This window comes from Argiope bruennichi, chromosome 4, assembly GCF_947563725.1.
Source record: "Argiope bruennichi chromosome 4, qqArgBrue1.1, whole genome shotgun sequence".
Lineage (NCBI taxonomy): Eukaryota > Metazoa > Arthropoda > Arachnida > Araneae > Araneidae > Argiope > Argiope bruennichi.
In genome coordinates, this window is record NC_079154.1 from 128,992,361 (window position 1) to 129,013,230 (window position 20,870).

Sequence of the window (20,870 nt, forward strand, 5' to 3'; positions counted from 1 at the left end):
AAATAAAAAATTCACAGAAAAACAGTTTGGTTTAGTATGACAGTGCCTCGATGAACTGACCAATAAATGTCTAGTTAATATTAAAATTATTGCTCTGAAACATCTACGATATTCACCCAAAATTTATTTAGATTGAACGGGATTCATAGTTCAGAAAGCGGATGTCACATTAACAATTTATTTCATGACAATAAACTATCATCAAAGAGATCTTAATCCTGGAAGCAAATTTTAAATGAAAATTCAACAGTGTTGTCATAATAATGACATCAGAACTACAGAAATTCATAAGCTCACCAAAATTGAGATTGGACTATTAAATTCATATTTTAGCTCTCAATTTAGTGAATAGTTTTATATTAAAAGTAAAAAGTCTTAAGTAGCAGTGTGCATTAACATGACAACACTGCTTGGTTAACATTTTGACAGAATGCAATAAATTAAGGCAACACATCCTTAAAATATCGTTTAATCATTTCTTAGAGAAGATTTACAATGTAACAAAGGAACATTCCGATTTAATATTACAGCAGAGAAAGAAGATACTTTAACAGTAAAGGTAAATTGAGATTTTCAGTAAATATACATCAATGAATTGTAAATTCATTCTTACTGAATAAATATTTTTACTCTTTTAAAATTATTAAACTGTAAAAATATGTACAAAAATTTGTATAAGCAAGCAGTCCATGCAAACAACTTTGGTGAGCTATATGAAATCATGTAGCGGTATCTACAAATGCTACCTCTAAAAATGCGTTAATGTTACGTGGAAAAATAAAAGTATAAATTACTAGCATATGTACACATGACATAGTAAAAAATGGATACTATATTAGTAAATTGTAAGAAATTCTCTAAGAGGGAAAAAGAGAAAGTGAATTAGGAGTTCTCTAATGCAGGGAAACTTTAAAGGATAAAGCGGTATCCCAACTTATATCAGGTATTTACAAATAATTAAGCATAATGATGAAAAACAGACATTACAAAAATATACAAATATGTATAATTCAAACATTAAGTATGCATTACTAAAACAAGACATTCTATGAAAACTTTACTGGCAATATATTTTATAATTGTACAGTAATACTGGAACGGAAATATAATGGTAAAAAATTAAATGAATTATTATTTTGAGATAGGACTTTAAATCATTTTTTAAGCTGGGACTGCAAAACAGAACTTTGAATAATAAAATGCAAATGGATATGAACTAATACAGAAACCCATACATTACGATGCTTCTCAACTTGAAAAGGAACCCATAAAGCTAAAACTGTCCCTTCATCTCAAACCTTATTTTTTTGTGAAAATGGAATTAGTTGATAAAAATATGCACTAGCAATTAAGTAAACATTTTGTGTTATTTATATAATAACAAGTTTGAAAGGGAAACGATAAGATATTTAGAAGTGAGATCAGTAAGGTGAACTTTGAGATCAAAACCATCTTCACAGAGAATCACCAATTTAGATATTTTAAATTCATCTCAAGGTAAAAATAGTGTGAAATTCAAATTACTATTATTTGAGTCATGACATTTTTCTCATCTACACTACAAATATTCTTCTAACTGACTCGGATTCAAAAGAATATGGGCAGAAAAAAATGCAATAAGAACTCTTGCATTCAGCAATTGTTTATTTGTCAATATCAAAATAATAGCACTTTGAAAGCATATGTTTAAATTTGAAATTTATGTCTGTAAGATTTAAAAAAATAATATATGTGAAGTTAAGTGGTTGCATGATATTTTGTTCTTGTAAAATTTAATCTTGATGCCAAATAAACAATCAGAAATGCGAGGAAAGAAGAGAGAAAGAAGCTGCAAAGCTAATCCAAGTAATTTATTATGAAGCAAGAGGGCGAACAGTCCGAATTCTATACCATCCCAATAAAAATTGTACAGTTTTCATGAGATAATAAGTCTGATAGTTTTAAAATAATATTTAATTCTTTTTCTGAGATATAAAAGAGCATGTATGCGTTTTAAATTTAACTAAGCAATACGGTTTTTGATATTATATATTAAATTAAGGTATCTAAGTCGAAAAACTTGACCAGCAACAGAGCAAGTTGTAATTTTGAAGATGGTGTCACAAAACACAAGCAGGCAAGCTCTAAAAATATATATTAAATCATTTTTTTTAAAAATCTTTTCTATCCTCGATGAGATCTTAAAGCAGCAGATTAAGAGAAATTTTATTGTACTATGATATCACAGATGTTCTTAAATTAAGAGGAAGAGAAACTCGTCAAAATACGAAATATGGCAATGAACAGACACCACTGAAAGGGGCATGAAAGGATTCTTAATAAATTGCATTTCCATAACGGTGCAAAGACTATCCTAAATGAACCTACAAATGGTATTTCTGTTTGCCTGCCATATTATAATTCCATTATCGAAATGTTCGATTTTTTTTCCCACTACAAATTTTGACCCCAGTCACCACATAACGAATATGATTCAGTTATCTGTACATTTGCAATTCACTGTACACCTGTACACGAAATCTTCTATATCCCCTAGCACCCCCTCGGGTGAGCAGTAGAATTCGGGCGGCAAAAGCAAGGCGATGAGCCAAGCCAAGGCCACAATGGTGGCCATAACCAGAAGAGCCACTCTTCGAGGGGTTAAGAAGTCTAAGAGTGTGTCCTTACTGTCCGGGCACAACTTGGCACTGCAGGTGGCGCTACCGTGACAGTTGGTGAGGGTGACGCTGTATTCGCCATAGTCTCCTTCTTCTACTTCGCGAACGATGAGGCGGAGGATGCCAGTTGATTCTAATTCCATCTTGTGTCTGGCAGAGGGTTCTAGGGGTTGGCCGTCTTTGAACCTAGAAAAACGATAGAGTATACTCAAGTACTTCTAGTGAAAATTCTACACAACAAATCGATTGATATTTATCTTATTCTTTCCAGATTTCAGTGACATCTTTAGATCATGAATGTCTCATTTTCTCACTATTCATCCTAGAATCATAAGCAATAAGGCAATAACAAGAGGTAGACATGCTTATGGATAATTGATTAAAATAAAAATAATAAAAAGAACACAAGCTATAAAAGCTGTGAAATGATGAGCGATATTTTTTCCTCACTATATTAGGTATTGGTGTGTAGCGAAATTTTTTCAACTTTTTTGTTACGTCCAGATCTTTTCCTATAGTACCTATTGTATAAAAAATGTTTGCGACGAGAAACGATTGTTGGATTTATTTGTTCAGCACCAATCAAATTGGATTTCTGATAAAGTGATGTTATTTAACTTAAGTAAACAGTTACACCTTAATTGCTGACAATAATTATAAATAATAACTTAATATTTAATTTTAACATCTATTTAATTATTTCATTGAATCTAAGCTTAAATCTACCGCACTTTTGATGATGAGAGAGCATGGAAATATAAAGCCCAAATTGAAATAATCCATTATGCATTATTGTTTACTTTCCATACATCAATATGCGATCTGTAACATTGTAACATAATTAACTTACTCCTATTTTTTTTATCTCCTTATATGTTATTTCATGCTTTGCAAGTAGCAAATTATAAGTTATTGACCATCCTTTTGTAAGAGGAAATGCAGTGAAAAAAATTATGTTGGCCACTGTTTCCTCATAATATTATCAATGCATAAACTAAAATCTTAAAACTTGTTACCAATGAAGAAATACCGTATGCTCTTCGTGAATTGAATTCAACTCTCTATTTCTTGCAATGCTAGTCAATAGAAAATTTTTTTCAAACTGTCCAAAAATTGCTAAAAACTTACAATTTAAAGTAAGGATTGCATATACAATTTCATCTATCACGCTCCTTCAGTTTTTTAGACGTCCTGTTTACAAACAAGCATATTTCCCAAAACATTTTTTTTTTTTGATTGAGGAAAGTTACCAACATGGAAACTCATCCAAAACAAGTAGAATTTTTGGACAATTATGATGAATTCTTATTATACATTACGTAAGAACGAAACTAAAGTTTAATTTTGAAAATTTTATTGAAATGCTTAAGTCAAGATGCTTTCCCAACAATTTTTGCTTACAGATCTTAAGGGAACTAAGAATGTAAAAACTTTAAAAATGTAATGACCACAAAATATTTTGGCATAATTTTTAGAATCTCTGCCTTGGTTCATAAATTTTCAATTCTTCAGTAAGCCTAGTAGAAATAAAATTGATATGAAAACATTTTCAAAAAGGAGACAAACACTGTCAAAAGATATATTCTGTGCTTGGATTTTTATCTCATTTCGAGATATATATTTTCTTATAAAGTATTAAGACTGGCGTGAAATAAAAATATATCTAAATATAAATGCTTTCATAGGTGAAATTTCACAATCGATATAATTCTAACAATTAACAACTTCAATTGATAGTGAAAAAAAGCTATGTGAACATTCTGTTAAGTAAATTAAAACTTCAACTGCATTAAAAGAATTCAGAATAATGATTTTGTGCCCCAATAATTAATATTTCCCGTAAATAAAAATTCGCCTTTGAATCCAAAGTTGTTTAATTTCACAAAGATACGAGATCTACAATTTTTAGATGCATGGAAATTCTACACAGCTTTCTGAGAGGTGACTGTCAGATAAAATAAATTTCGGTCAAAGAAAAGGAGTGTAGGAAGAGGAAGTGTTGTGAATTACCACAATAAATCCTCCTGTGAATAAATTATAAATTGAACGTATAAGTCTAGAGTAGGACTTATAGCAAATCAAGAACATGTAAATAAAAATTATTTACAGATAAATCTCGTTTGGTCTTTGGTTGGTTAAATACCAGCTTCATAACAGCTACTAGCATCACTAAAATGTAATAGTGTCGAAGTAGTATCATATTTTGGCGATGACGATAGGAAAATAAGAAATACTTCGCCAACTTACCAAGCAACATCGGGTGTGGGGGAACCAGTGATGCAAGCGGTGAATTTCGCAGTCATGCCCTCCATCACTTCATTGTCCCCAATCTTCTTCAGGAAGAAAGGAGGTTCGCCCTTTTCCACTTTGTCACTGGAGGAGCATAAAAATGAGAGTTCAAAACAATCATACAATTAGTGATCAACAAATGGATCGTGTTCTTAAATGACTAAACAAGAAAAGAGAACAAGCAGAATGCAAACATTTTCTCACGACTGAATTAATCAGTGGTGGCTAATAAGAATCCAAAAGCTTTTTTAACGCAAATAAATAAACAAAAAAACAAAAGGGAAGGAACATTAATACATTCTAAAGACCACTAATAACCTAGAAAAATGAGAGAAAATATAATAAGGAAAGGAGAAATGGGAGGTTTCAAGTTCGGCGCCAAAGACGACTATCAATGTTTCTAAGAGGTTATTCCTTCCACTACATAATACAAAAAGAAAAGATAAAACCAATCATATTTTAATAAAATTGAACTATCTGATCAAAATAAAATTAAATAGAATTGTTCAGTCTGTAAAATACGAAGTAAAAGACTGTTGTTAAAGAATGTAAAACTGTATCTTTACTATAAAAAGCACAACAAGAATTCCTCACCGCATTAATTACTAAGGCAGTATCTTAGTATATCACTTACAATCTTCAATTAAATTGTTATTTTTAAATGGAGCATTAATGCAATCGCGAACTAATTCGATACGCTACTGCTGTTTCCCCAAATCGGTATCGAAAAAATTAATTAGTTCTCAGTAAATAATTTGTTGTGCCCTGGATTGGCATCAATTGAATTTTGCAAGACAAATTATGCGCATTTAGATAAGTAAATTCTGCAGCAGAGATCCACAAGTCGATTAAAATGTTTGATTACCCTATTGCATAACTGTGTTTTATTATAATGAGTACCTAAATTAAAAAAGAGACTACAATTCTTAAAAAATATGTTCTCTTATCTTCCTTTGTAACATAACTACACTTAACTGTCACGCGCATTAATGCTATAATACCAGAACTTAGGGAAGAGAAATCTTTGATTTCTTTGGCGAATCCATTTTTCTACGACGTCTTTCACCTTCTTGCCACATTTTTTAAAGATATGTGGAAAACATTAGCAAATATATACTATATGGATAGTATGGAAGATGCCACAAAAATTTGCTCTTCTTGGCTTCCCACAGCCTAACGTTGCGTGAAAGACATGGTGTTGAAAGTTAGCAGCATTTAAAAGTTAAAAGTTGCCAACTATTTAAAAGTTTAAAAGTGTTTGCCTTTCTTCTGTTGTGAGATGCACATTTGGAAGAATACGTAGAATTTTGAGATTTTCTCAAAGTGTTGACTGCTGCTCGTAAAGCGGAATGACAAGTATAAGGGAAGATGAGGAGGAAGGTCAAAGATTGGCCACCTGTGGCTAAGGGCCAACCACCTCGAAGAGGATGCCAATTTGGAGAATTTGCCAATGTTATGGATGGATTATGATAAAGGCAGCAGTCGGCCACAACAAATCCTGTCGATACTGCCTCGTTCAGTGGTGGCGGCGTTGTCGGCTGTACACAAGAAGAAGATTGTGTACAGTGCTTTTTTTAGGTTGGTTTGGTTTGGTTATATTAACGTCCCGTTTGAAGCAACACTAGGGCTATTTTGGGACAGACTTCGTAATTTTGAACCGCGGTCAGATGACGAATACTTTTTTTAGGAGGTAGAGCGAGAATTCTATTATTCGATGCTCTTTCACAAAACAGATCAATCCACTGAAAGTTAGATATTTATAAAATAAATATTTTTTATTCGGGAACATATTATATTAATAAATAAAAATATAATTATATTAATAAATAAAATTCAAGTATAATAAAATAAAATTAAAAGTTAAATAAAATTCAAGTATAATAAAATACAATCCATATTTTATCGAATTCAAGAATAGGAAGGATTGAAAGCATTCCAAACCTTCGATCCGCAATATGCATGGCAAATATTATACGAGGGAGACAAAGATGAAGATAGTGTGGGAAACGGGATTGTGAACTGCACCTGACTCCTTCAGCGCGGATTTCTTTTGGCACGAATTCAAGGGCTCCTAGGTTCACGCTTGACGTGTTGACTTTTATAGAATGAGGGCGAATGCCTCATTATTGTTTTTGTGCCATAGTATCAAATTTAAGAAGTGGGTGCGAATATTGGCGAAATCTTCTCACCAGAGCACTCGCAGTGAACGGATGAACGAAATTGTTTTATAAACATTGTCTTAAAAACATATATAATTTTACCAAGTGAAAATGAAATAGATTATTCGGATTTTTTTCCTTTGATTAGACTGTTCACGAGGAAAATATTACTACTCTCTTCATCCAATTTTAATTCTCAAATTAATCCCCTTTTTTTCCATCCAAACTTAGATATTTGATTTTCAAATCCAAAGAATCTTTTATTCATTTATTTCGAAATAAATAGAAACACATAAATCATGTATATTGCACTTACAGCTATGAAATTTGGCATATATCTGTAATGGTGATAATATTTATGTTTCTTTGAAAAAATAAATTAAAAATTTTATGCATATTTATATTTATTATAGAATAAATTTCCAACATGTCAGAAAATTTCATTATCCTTTTTTATGCTATATGCATATAAACTAAATTTAGTCCATTCTTGGTTTTTTTAAACATTTATTACATCAATCAAATTTTAATGCTTTTGTATTAAAAGTATGAGATTTCAGGTGTATTGCTTTTTTAAATTTTAAAGTCAATTTACAAAAATAACGTTCATTAGTTAGAATAAGTTGACTTATTAGCAAAGATAAAAATATGAAGTAACAAAAAATAGAAAAATACGTTTAAGGAATAAAAATCTGCAAAATTAAAATTATGTCTACTCGTCATTAAATGAATCCTTTACTTCTGATCAATTTTCGATGCGGATCAAAATTTCATCAATTTGATCTTCGAAACTTCGAAATCAAGTGTGAATTTTTTGGATGTAAAACTTTCTAACTTTTTTTTTAATTTTTAAGAGATTAAGAGTTTTTAAGATTTTTTTTCCTTTAATTGCAATCTTTTCTATAGTATATGCATTCAAATTTTCAAAAATATATAATTTTTCTACCTGACTGAAACCTTTAACATTACAGCATGTCAGTTCAAGTCTCATACAAAATTTACCTTTGTTGCAATTCATTTTTTCCCACATTCATGTTTAAAAAATTCTTGAAAAATATTAAATTTTTATTATTTATGCCTTTATTTTGTGACTACAAAATAATATAATTTCAGTTTAGTGAGTGGAAAAATTTTGAGAAATATATCACAATTTCCGAGATTTCAGCGAAAGCTCATAATTCGCTTAACACTGAAAGCTTTATTTTTAAAAACGCTATAAACTCAGAATTATCATTTGAATTCCATAAATTTTTATTGGGAAGTTAATTTTATGCCGATAAATCGATTAATCAAAAAAAGATGACTACCGTGATAAAAAAAATTTCGATATAGCAATTAATTAACTTCATTAAGTAATTTAATCAAACACTTGGTAGATTGGGACAAATTTATTTTCCCGAGTGATTTCCAGTGGATCCCAATTTTATGAAAATGCGATAAAAAAAAACATTAAGAGATGATCCTTTTTTGTTGCTGTTGTTGTTGACGACTGTACTTCTCAAATTTGACAACACTTGGGTATAAAATAGTTCAGAAGACTAACCACATCCAATTGATAGTTTTCAAAATCCAACATAAAGTTATTTATGTCTGTTTGTGTAAATGATTGTCCATCAGCTGGAATTAAGAATAATCATTTTCTCCAATTTCGTGCTTCTATTCAAATATTTTTGAGAAAATATTAATTAAAGAATCACACCTAATATTAACTGCCGCACGTGTGTGGTCTTCTCCGACGAGGTTCTTCGCCTTGCACTCGTACACCCCGTTGTCTTCCATCGCACAGCTCGGGATGGTGAGGCTGTGCATCTCTCCCAGCTTGCTCAGGTGATACTTGGGATTGGCTGTTGAGATGAGGTCCCCGTTGAAGTACCAGTCCACCTCGGGTTCCGGATATCCCGTCACTTTACAACTCAGTCTCAGGGGCTGATTGATGAAGCCCTAAAAATAATTCAAAGTTAAAAAGTGAGTTTCTCAGGGCCTGCATAATAGGTTCTCAAAAAGCCTTCCATGAGGGCGGTAACATATCTAGTATTTTAATATCTGGTATGATTAACTATTATGGAATGTTTTCCTTCCTTGTAAAGTGGGCAGTGGTCCTGAAAAAGTTGCATACTTATGGCCTGAATGAAAGCAATATGTATTGTCCACTCTCAGTAAGGAATATGCAGATATAGCAATTATTATTAGATTTTCAAAGAAATCCTTTAGTCTTAGCCTCATTCTGAGAGATTCCACTCACTTCTAGGTACTACTATAACTGCAACAGTTGTTAAATGTGATAAAAAGTGTTTTATTCAGCATTATAAAAGTGAAATCTGAACTAAACTGAAACTGAATTCCGAACAATTCAATGCCTAATCGGAGTCATATCAACGCCAGAAATATCCTCTTCCGGCGTTATGTGGCGTTAAACACCAATGAGACACGAACACTGTAAAAGCGCTTGGTTCGACACAGTCAAAGAACACTTACTAGATTCACATTTTATATCTCTATAGTCAAAATTGCTAAATATTTTTTGCATACATAAAACTTAAAATGAACAGAGAACTAGAGATTCCATCCCATCACCCGTCAACAATTGCATTTGCCTACAATAAAATGTACTGCTTAGATACCGGAGAGACCACCAAGAATGCTCGGTTTATCACGTATTATTTGGATCATCTCAAAGATTTGGTGTTCGACTCTCTCGCGAGTAGAGTTAAAAGTAAAATTTTCATTAGAATTATATTTTCACGTTTACGTTAAATACAACTTTAATATTTAAGTTAAATGTTTTACAGTTCAAGGGCATAACACCTTTCGCGGCTTTTATAAATTTGGAATGGCTACTAGGAAAACGGAGGCTGTTCATTTCATGCTGGCACTGCATCATTCACTGATTATTGAATGAAGCGAAGTTTTATAAAGCATCTGTGAAAAATAACATACGAGTGAAAAGGAAATATGTTCAGATGCCAAATCGATGAACTCCATAAAACAGAAAGTGGAGAAATGTAGTAAGATAATAAACTTCATTTTTTAAAAATATTTTATTTAAAATATATATTGAAAATGTAGCTTTTTTAACCGATTATAAAATATATAAAATAGCATATCTTCGGAATTATCGTTATAATTATTAGAAATTTAACGTCACTGCGGGAGTTAATCTATTTGCCAGGTTAAAAACTAATAACATCAATTAAATCTTCAAAGGAATTTTTACTGATGAGAAATTCTATTATCTTACATTTTTATTAAAGATATTTTACAATGATTTTTATTAATAATTTGTTTGAATCTATTATTCAATAACATAAATAATATTATACCCTCTCGTTAATTGTATTTCATTTTATAAAAGTTTTGTATAACAGAAGAAATGTATTTTAATAGATCCATAGATAGATTCAAACAACAGCAATAACAAATTGCTATTGTTTAAATTCTATTTATAGGATATAATAAAGGTTTGTCTGCACTTTTCAGATCGTGTGGTCTACATGCCACAGATTTTCTAATTTTAATATTATTCAATCTGAATTCTTTGTTGAATTGTAAGACGAGTGATTTGAACTTTCAAGTTTTATTTAGCGCAGTTTCAGTCAGTTGAATGTAATTGTTACTTTTCTGTAAACGATTGATTCTTTTAGATGCATCCACTAGACGTTCGTTCATGGATTTATTTATGGATATGGAGTTAAGTAAATGAACTTTTTAAATAAAAAATTTTTTTGAAATTACCTATAATTTTTTATGAAATGTTCTTGATTCTTAAATGCACTATAAATATAAAAAAATCACTAGTATATTCAGTGCTTGGGCAATAAAGTAAAATGAAAAAAATAAAAAAATGGAGTTGGCTTCGATTTGGCTTGTGAATGGCTCGAATCTGAGAATATATTTTGACAGCACATTATCTTCTGAATAATTACTCATTTTCTGAATTAAAATAACATTATTGCTTACGTTGAAATCGTTCAACCTCTGTATGAAATGCGGCGCAGTCTTTTCTTGCACAGAAACAGAGCCCTCGCTATTGGCTTCTCCGAGAGGATTGGACAGTTTGCATTGGTAAGTTCCGATGTGGTCGGGCGTGGAACTTCTGATTTCCAAAATGGCCTAAAAATACAAAAGGATTCATTATGAATTTAATAAATTTTAAATTCATATTTATTACAGGTTTAAAGAGTAGATTTTTTTAAATTAGTTTCTATTTTTAGAAAATATATACATAGAGAGAGAGAAAATGAGAGGTAAGAATTCTTGAATTCGATCTTCTCAAAATCTCTACTAAATAACACCATATGGCTGGAAATAAATTTAGCAATAAGTTCTTGAATGAACAAAAAAGTGCGTCGCCAGTAAAAGCACACAAGTATATAAAATTTGAAAATTCTAGCTCATCGAAAAAAGAACAAAAAAATTGAATCAAAAATTACATATTTAAAATATGCAACAATTCAAGAAGGAAACAAATTAAAGAAGAGAAGTAAAAATACATCGGAAAAAAATTAAGTACAAATTTTTCTTCGTGTTCATTAGCATGTTCGATATAGGGCTCAGTTACATGTACCTTTCTATTCGGCCAGGGAGCGTTTGACCGCACAGATTGACTTAAAAATCATTCATCACCAAATGGTATATAATTAATATAAACATGCATGATATAATTAATAAAAAAACTCCAAAATAAAAACAAGTTCTTCAATGTTTGATTGTTTCCCTCATTAATTAAAAAATTTACTATTTTACCATAATACTAATAGGAAACAAAGGATAATTAAAAGTACGAATTATGGTCAAATCAACGAATTCGAAAAATTCAAAATAGCTAAATTTTATAATATAACGAAAATATATTCTTGTGCATACTTTTAACTCTATTCTTACCAGAATCTGTATAAAATGTAAATACTATAAATGAGATTATTTCACAAAAAGAAACATGGTAAAGGAGAGGCAAAGGTAAGAGAATCACCTTTTCTCCGTCGAAGGTGATGAGGGTGTTGTCGGCGGGAGTGAGAGGCCTGTCGTTGACCGTCCAGCTAATGTCCGGCAAGGGATTTCCGGAAATCTCGGCCTCAAATCGAATGGGCTCTCCTTCCTTCACGGTGAGATTAGGGAGAGGTGTCACGAAGCAAGGCTTTGAAGGAGGAGCATCAGAGTCTTTGCCTGAGAGAGAGACAAGACAAATCATTCTAATCGGTAAACAATCAGTAATATTCTAAAATTATATGCTCTGTGCGACTATTTTTGGTCGAATGGACAACATCTGATTGCCCATTTTACCATCCTGTGAAGCATTCTCGGTTGGGAATTCAGTTGAGAATGCTTCATTCATCTTGTGAAGCATTCTCAATTGAGAATCCTTCACATGATAATGAGACAATTTGCAGACAAAGGAAGCTTTAAGACAAAAGTTTTCAACACAATTTCACGAAATAATGAGACCAGGATCAAAATCAGAAAATGGCTATATGCAGATGTTTAAGTGGTTATATCAAGAACTACATAGTTAGCACATTTTGCGTAGTCTTCCAATCATACACATTCTCTACGGCAGCAATAACAGACGGTACTGAAGGTACACACAAGGAACTCAATGGCATCGACTATGAACGTATCTACTAGTGTATGGCGTTAAATGTACCAAAGATAATCATACAGAGCATTTATTAGCCATGCATTGTGCTTAAAAAAACAAGAAATTAGGGTCCATTTTTAATCAAGATAATAATTTTAAAATCTTTTATAGGTAGCAGTAAATGACGCATGGCACTTACCAGATACTCCAAGTTTGCTACTGCTGGAATTTTCTCCGTGCGGGTTTTTGGCGACGAGGGAATACTTAGCGGCATCCTCCGGCTTGCAGTCGTCGATGAGCAGCGCGACCGTGCCGTCTGGGCTACGGACTTCGCGGATGTGAATGTTATCAGGAATGATCTCTTTGCCATCTTTCAACCTGCGGAAATCAAAGGAAATCAAACAAGATCGCAGTCTTTGCCTCATTCTCTCAAGATCAAAGATAGAGGCATGTGTTCGTATTCACTTTAGAAAGATTCGTTTGCGTGCTAAGGTTTTTAAGAAAAGCTTAAACCTTTTCTCTACCAGCACAAAACAAATAAATTCCTAAATTAAATTGGCGCGTTTCAAATAATGTACATCACACAAATGTGAATTGACTATAATACATATAAAGATTTTATTTTAAGAAGATAAGTATTTAAAATTAATAAATTCTATTTTAGCTGCAGCAAATGGACTTACCATTTAATTTCTGGAGGAGGGGAACCTGCCAGTTTTGCTTCCAGCTTGGCAGGGTAGCCTTCGACAACATTCACAGGCTCCAGGGGTTTCTGGAATGTAGGAGCCTCTGCGAAAAACAAAATGTTGTTAGTTAAAAGTCATTCATAACTGGGATTAAAACTTAAATTTTAAGTAGAAATACTGCTTCTATTCTTGTGATATTTACTTTTATCATTTTTGGAATAAAACTGTAGGCTTTTTTTCCACTTTTCCATATATATATATATATATATATATATATATATATATATATATATATATATATATATATATAATGCGTGCAGATATGAATCATGAATTGATCACAATGAAAAGGAGCTTGTGGAGACATGAATTTATAATTATTTTTTGTCATGCTCTTTCAGAACATTGCAAAGAAAAATTAAGCAAATCAGTAAAAATGATTTTAATTGATCTCAAATAAACAAGATGAGAGTTTATAATCATTTAATAAAAGAGAAAACGCATTTATTAATTTAACAAATCTGATTACGTGCTTATCATAAAGCCCAATTTCAAGTAATCATGCTTCAAATTCTTAAAAGAAAAATAGCTAGGCTTCTGAGTTATAGATACCAACGGAAATTTTCCAGTGCTCAGCAATCACAATATGAGTACTATCTAAGCTGATTAAGAAACAAAACAAAGAATAAGTTATAAACCGAAAACCATTCTGCTATTAACTTCCTCGCATTAATTATGATATGGAAATGTTCAGGTTTATTATCTGGCCATGATGAAAAATGTCCATTCAAAAATAATCATCGAGTAACTAGAAAGAATATAAATAAATTATACTCATCGATGGTTAACGAACATCTTTGAACATTTTATGAAGCAGGGATACGAATCAATAAGTTTCTTACGTTCAATTACAACGGGTGCTGCACTCTTGGCCTCCCCCAGAGGATTTTGCACGAGGACAGAATATTGTCCTGCGTCTTCCGGCCTGGCATTCTTGATGACGAGAGCGTGCGTACCGTCGGGTTCTTCGATGGACTCCACACGGTTTGTCGGTCGCAGCACTTTGCCATCTTTCAGCCTGAAAGGAACAATGAAAACTATACTTTGGATAATATTAGTACAAATCTATTATCTGCGATATCATCGTAAGACAAAACTGACTTCTATGAGGACTCCACAAATTGTGTGACCCTGTTTTGAGTGAAACAGCACCCACAAATTTGACTTGCGGTGAAGCTGAGTAATTTTCTTTTACAGGGTTTGGCTTCTTGACGCCAAGTTGTTCACAAGAGATGTGCTTTGCCAGAAGCTTGACAACTTTTCATTAAATGACTCGTATTGACGAGTATCGTTATCAATATACCTGATTGCAAGTTTCAGCTACTGAACCATTATCACTCGGAAAAAATGCATAACTATTTATTGCATATTGAAGATTCGTTTTAATGACAATAGATGGTGCATTGAAATGAATTGGATAGGTTTTTTTTTTTTTTTTTTTTTTTTTTACTAACTTCGGAAACAATGTAAAGGAGAATTATCATTATAAATGAAAGGCAGTTAAAAATTATCTTATAAACAGCCCTTTGAGTACGTGGGAAAAAATTTCTTCGGTTTATGTTACCGATCCTTGTGACACGGAAGCTTTCAAATCTAGATGATTCGTTTCATTATTATGAAATTCTTGATTCAGGAAAGGTGAAAATACATTTGATGCTGTAACCCTTCTCTCCTCTATATTGCAAGAATTCTACAAAATCTCATAACTAATATTAAACAAATGACATCAATTGAAAAACCAATGTTCCTCTTGTAAAATTGGAAATTTAATGAAAACTGATAGTGAGAAATAAAGTAAATGTCTACTTGTCTCTCCTGAAAAAGCGCTATTTCTAACAGTTTCGAGTTATTGCTTTTTTTTCCCTCATCATTTATAACAACTACAAAAAAATGTAACCATTAAACATTTTATGTTGGCAATATCATTTGTGACTTGCGATGTGAGCATTCTTTCTTACCATGTAACAGTAGGTTTTGGAATACCGGACGCTTTGACTTTCAATTCGCCAGTCTCACCGTCTTTGATGGTCAGCGGTTCTAACATGCCTTCAATTTCAGGTTTCTTGATTTCTGAAACAATTGGAAAGTGATTGATGATATATAGTTGTTTTATAAAATATTCCCATATGATATTTTGTATGCAACAGCGCGTATCAAAATATTATCAAAACAGTATGTTATCGCTTCAGAAACCGGAAAATTATTTCTTGGATAATTAATAAATTATCTAATGTACCTTGCACTTGTACTAATGCAGCACTTCGAGCTTTGCCCTCTGCATTGGAAGCGATCACCGTATACTTCCCGGCATCGCTCTGATTCGCTTTATCAATGGTCAGACTTATGGTTCCGTCCGGCAATTCCTTCAGTTGAATACGCCCATCGTCCGCTAGATCTTCACCGTCTTTTTGCCTGGAGGAAGATGAAGAAGAATATGTTTTTCAGATGGTTCAATAAATTAAAACGCAATACGAAGATTTAAGCAATAATGTAAGTTGGTGGTAGATTGCCGATTGTGTGATGCATTTCCATTCAATTTATTGAAATTAAAAGCATGACAAAAAATGATAGAGACAACGATGTCACATCGTGAAATTTCAACCATTGTAAACTAATAGTGCCAAACGATGTAAATTGTAAAAAAAATTTTAAAAGAACATTTTTCGGTTAAAGTATCAAATGAGAAACGGCCTAAATTGGGGTAAAGTTGAAAAGTGTTTGGTAGTTGTCTATATAATTCTAAAGGGCGTCTATATAATAAAAAAAAAGTAAAAAGATTGTTAATATATGCCCTTTAAGACTGACTGAACAGGTAATCCAACCTCTATCTCGCCATTTTCACTTTTTCCACTTACAACATATGCCACTCTTAATCTTCGACTGAGAGTAACTAAGTGGTGTAATTTTATCGAAAAAAAATGCTAAGAATCTAAATCATTAATAAACGCTGCTTCATTTATTTACTAGACATTAAATTAGACAATATTTGTCTTCCTTTAGTCAAGTACATTTCAAGATATAAATAATAATTCTCAGCATAATTTTCAAAGAGTTATTTATCTCCACGTTTACTTACGGCTTAATAATAAAAATGCAGCAATGAATAACATTGCAGTACAAAAAGGTATAAGACAACAACAATAGAATGAGTGAAGTACCATTTGATGGACGTCGGCTTGCCCGTAACCTTCGCTTCCAGGCGCAGAGGCTGTCCTTCCAGAAGTTCCACTTTTTCCAATTCTTTGATAAACTCGGGCTTTTTACCAGGTGGAATCGCTGGAATGAATAAATAAATCTTAATTTAAATTTAAAATTCGAGAAAAATATATGGGCTGTTCAATAAATATTCGAACATAACCCTTAATGCTGTCTTCAATTAGCTTTTGTCCATGTACACTGGTGCCTACTGGAAGGGTGCCTAATTGTACCCTAAAGAGTACACTCGTATTTCACGATTTTAATAAATTGCAAAATAATATATATATATATATATATATATATATATATATATATATATATATATATATATATATAATTCTCAGCATAATTAAAAAAAAAGTCATATATATATATATATATTTGAAACTCATATAAGTGAGTATCACATCGGCATGAGAGATACTTTCTAATTTCGTTTTCGATTGATATGTATAATTTAAAAAAAATAATTGGGTGATAGCCAGTCAAATCGAATTATATGGAAGTTATATGAATTTCCTTACAACTATGCCAGTATGTTTCTCAGTAAAATTTTATATTAATAGAAATCAGAATGTTTGTGTTCCAACTGGCAAATAAAAGTAATAGTAATTCTTATTTGAATTCTAATTTGGTGATCACCCGAAGCTAAATCCATATTATGCTATAATAAATTGAAAAATGCATAAATTCTTAAAACATAATTAGTTAAAATTTCGTAATTATGTTGATTTCCTTGTAATTTAAGACAGTACATAATATTTCAAGTATTAAATTGACTTAAATGATGAATCTTTAAATACTGTGAACGAATACGTGTCACGTGAAAAACAAGACTTAAATCTTTTTTTAAACAAGCGGGTTGAGGGGAGAAGAGTCAGTAACAGTAAGAGAATACTTGTGAAAAGAATAGTTTTTTAAATGATTATCAATCATTAATTAATTTTTAAAATAGTTAATTATTTTATAGAAGAATAGTATGTGTACGGAACCATTAATTTGATCTAAATTTTAAATGATTTCATGAACAAGCTGAGTACCTTGTGTGTACATACGTGTTGCCGCATCGCCACGAAATTTGGCAAAGTTCCCACCATTCAGTTTGGTAAAAAAAACTCCTGGCTTTATATCCTATTCTCAGGTGACTTTTTTTATATGGTGAAAATAAAGACGGTATAACAGGGAAATATCATATTGTAAAATAAGTGGCTTGAATGATTATACAAAAGAGATTTAAACTTTAATTTAAAGAAAAAGCGAATGAACGAATAAAATGAAAAATAAATGAATGGAGGACCACTCACTGGAAACAGGTGCTTGGGACGTGGCTTCTCCTTCATCGTTGCTGACCACCAGAGAGTAGAGACCGGCGTCGTTGGGGGTGACGTTGCTGATAAGCAAACAGACTGTACCGTCTTCAGCTTCCTCCATGGAGAAGCGCCCGTTCAGAGCGATCGGTTTGCCGTCCTTCAACCTGTGAAGAACAAAGAAAACTCCCATCAATCCACTTATTCAGAATCGAAATCAGCCTTCCGGAAAAAAAATACGTTCCAGGAAGAAAGATTCAATATATCGCCCATCGAAGACGCTATGGATACAGAAGAGTTGTCTTTGATGTCACCCATTTCAAAGGATGCTTTTATCTTCTATAATGGATGCTTTCCTAGAAGCATCCCTGATGTTATCAGGAACACTGAACCACCTTATAGCATTGCAATCTAGCATTAAAATGTGATGAAAACAATTGATACAGTAATGGGAATAAGCTTTCTGCATTATGTTCTGTGAAAAGATGAAACTTAAACCCCGACCATGCAGAAAATATACTATGAAACGATATATCGCTAAGAACAAACATGATACAGCACGATAGTATAAGCAGCTAACAGGATAAATTGAAGACTGGCAATGAACTCTTTCACATTAAGAACTTCCGGAGTGCCACTGCGAAAAGTCATCATTACTTTAATCGTCACTTGTCAATAATTATCTTTCCATCTGTCCGATTACATAGCAAAGTGTTCAAATATCTTAGTTATTTGTCCTAGACAGCACATCGCATAGATTTTTAATTCATGTTTAAATTCGATTTTGAAGTTGAACTAATCCGAAACCGCATAATTCATAATTCATAATTTTTTCCGCATAATTCATATATTTGGTTCATTAGCCCTATTTCCACAGGAATTGCTTTTCCTTGTTGGTAAATGATACATGAGGTAGTTTCGATTCTGTTTAAATTGATTTTTTTCTACAAAATGAAAGCGATATACTCGAATAAAACATTTATATTAAAACCATATCTTTAGTTCGAACAATACAAAAATTTTACTAAAAATCTTCATTTCTTGTGATGGACTCAAAAAAAAAAAATGTGAAATAATCTTTACTCATTATTTCCAGAAAAATGTACCAGATATGTTCGGAAAATTATTTACTGCTAATTTCAATAAATTCAACATAGCATTTCTTAAATATTTCTGAAGATATAACAGATTCCATTCTAATCGTACCCAACAGCAAATTTCTAGAAACAACGCATGATAGGCGCATGCCCTTCGGTATAGAAAGAATACTCGAATTGATGTAACTAATTAAATTTTATATTGTTTGAGTCAATATATGCATTTTTAAATAACTTTGTTTTAAATTTTTATACAGTTCATAGATTAAATTAAATAGACTGAAAGGGCTGAATAAAAAGAATTGCTTGTTTTTTATCAGAAGTACATTTACTGACGATAAAATATAACTCTTCAGAACGTTTCGAAAATTTTACCAACTGGAAATGTTTGCTAATCTAGAAATTAATATCGGACTACGATTAGAATGGACATCCTAAATAAGGATACTGTCGCAATGCACCTTCCTAGTTAAGCCTTAAACTGAACCACAATGAAATGAAGAATCAATCAAATAATTTTTTTTACCATTCAACCTTTGGTTTGGGTTCCCCAGATACTTTAGCCACCAGTTTTCCGGGCTTTCCCTCAACTAACTGTGTAGGCTTCAATTCTTGTTCGATTTCGGGTTTCTTCACCAGCACTGAAAGAGCAAGAAAGAAGAAAGTCTAAAATGCGTTTCATAGAATTAAAAAAAAAAATAGCTGAGAAAAGCAAGCTTGGAATTAAATATTTCATAGTGCCAAATTCGAAAATGAATGAAAAAATAAATTCGTGATATAATAAATTCGTCAGAAATTTTCGAGATGGATTTGTTAAAATAGTCTAAAAAATATGATTTTATAAATTTTTGTTTGCCAGTCTAACAGAAATGACCATTTTAAACTTTTTTCATTAAAATGTAATTCAAAACTGCTTCTAATTGAATCGACTAAAATCAAGAACTTTATGGATATCATGCAACAACCCAAATCATTTGTCTATGAGATATTTAATACTTCATACGGAACATCGAAAAGTTTTAAGAGCAGAAAGTACACATTTTAAACGCATTTACAGAAAAATTGGCAGAGAAAAGGTGACATCAAAATTTCTTAAAAATAGAGCTAGTATGTAAGAATTTAAATAAATAAATTAAACTTCCTTAAACGTAGGTTTTTATCTAAAAAGTGAAAATACTCAAATTGAGAACAATATCGTCATTTAAAATTATTTCAATGTTTTAAAATTAATGTTTTATTTCGCAAAGAAACGACTTTAAAAAAACTATTTAATTAAAAACTATGTATATAAATAAATTGCAGAAATCAGTGATTACAATGTAGGAGGACTATTTACAGGCATATATTTAATTTGTCCAGATTAAAACGAAAAAAAATGTGTTCATATGCAATTCTTTGAAATAATTTCGAAGATACAACAATAACAATGACGATGACATACAATGAATACGTTTCTTATAGTCTATATTTATAGTTAAAAATAATAAGGAGTTAAATAAAAATTTCCATTTAAATAAATAAAGTAACTCTAATAAAACAAAGCTCCAGAGAATCCTTACCATTCACGCTAAGAATTCCGCTCGTAGAAGCTTGTCCCATTTCATTTGTAGCCTCGCATGTATATTTTCCAGCATTGGATCTCTTCAGCTTCTTCACCTTCAAGCTGTGACTGCTATTTTCCGACGTGATGATATAAGACTTATCGTTTTCCAAGCTGTTCTCGCCCTGGTACCTGCACGAGAATCAATGAAATATGCTTGAAACCTTACAAAAGAACAAAGCTATCTTTGTGCAATAAATACGAAGACAGAAAAAGATTTCGTCTGGTGACCAGCGGTGGAA

General features: G+C 31.7%; 1 protein-coding gene across 3 annotated transcripts in view; it reads right to left on the reverse strand.

The window, feature by feature from the left end:
- Positions 1–20,870, reverse strand: part of LOC129966881 (obscurin-like) — a 291,121-nt gene that overhangs the window by 70,266 nt on the left and 199,985 nt on the right. For all 3 annotated transcript variants that reach the window (XM_056081489.1, XM_056081487.1, XM_056081488.1), the window contains 14 exons: positions 20,588–20,760; positions 19,555–19,669; positions 17,929–18,098; positions 16,585–16,702; positions 15,663–15,838; positions 15,385–15,496; positions 14,269–14,444; positions 13,364–13,469; positions 12,880–13,058; positions 12,075–12,268; positions 11,063–11,215; positions 8,805–9,046; positions 4,905–5,030; positions 2,668–2,843 (listed from right to left, as the gene is read on the reverse strand). In XM_056081489.1, the coding sequence (XP_055937464.1) occupies positions 2,668–2,843; positions 4,905–5,030; positions 8,805–9,046; positions 11,063–11,215; positions 12,075–12,268; positions 12,880–13,058; positions 13,364–13,469; positions 14,269–14,444; positions 15,385–15,496; positions 15,663–15,838; positions 16,585–16,702; positions 17,929–18,098; positions 19,555–19,669; positions 20,588–20,760 (2,216 nt within the window). The remainder of the gene's footprint in view (positions 1–2,667; positions 2,844–4,904; positions 5,031–8,804; positions 9,047–11,062; positions 11,216–12,074; positions 12,269–12,879; positions 13,059–13,363; positions 13,470–14,268; positions 14,445–15,384; positions 15,497–15,662; positions 15,839–16,584; positions 16,703–17,928; positions 18,099–19,554; positions 19,670–20,587; positions 20,761–20,870) is intronic.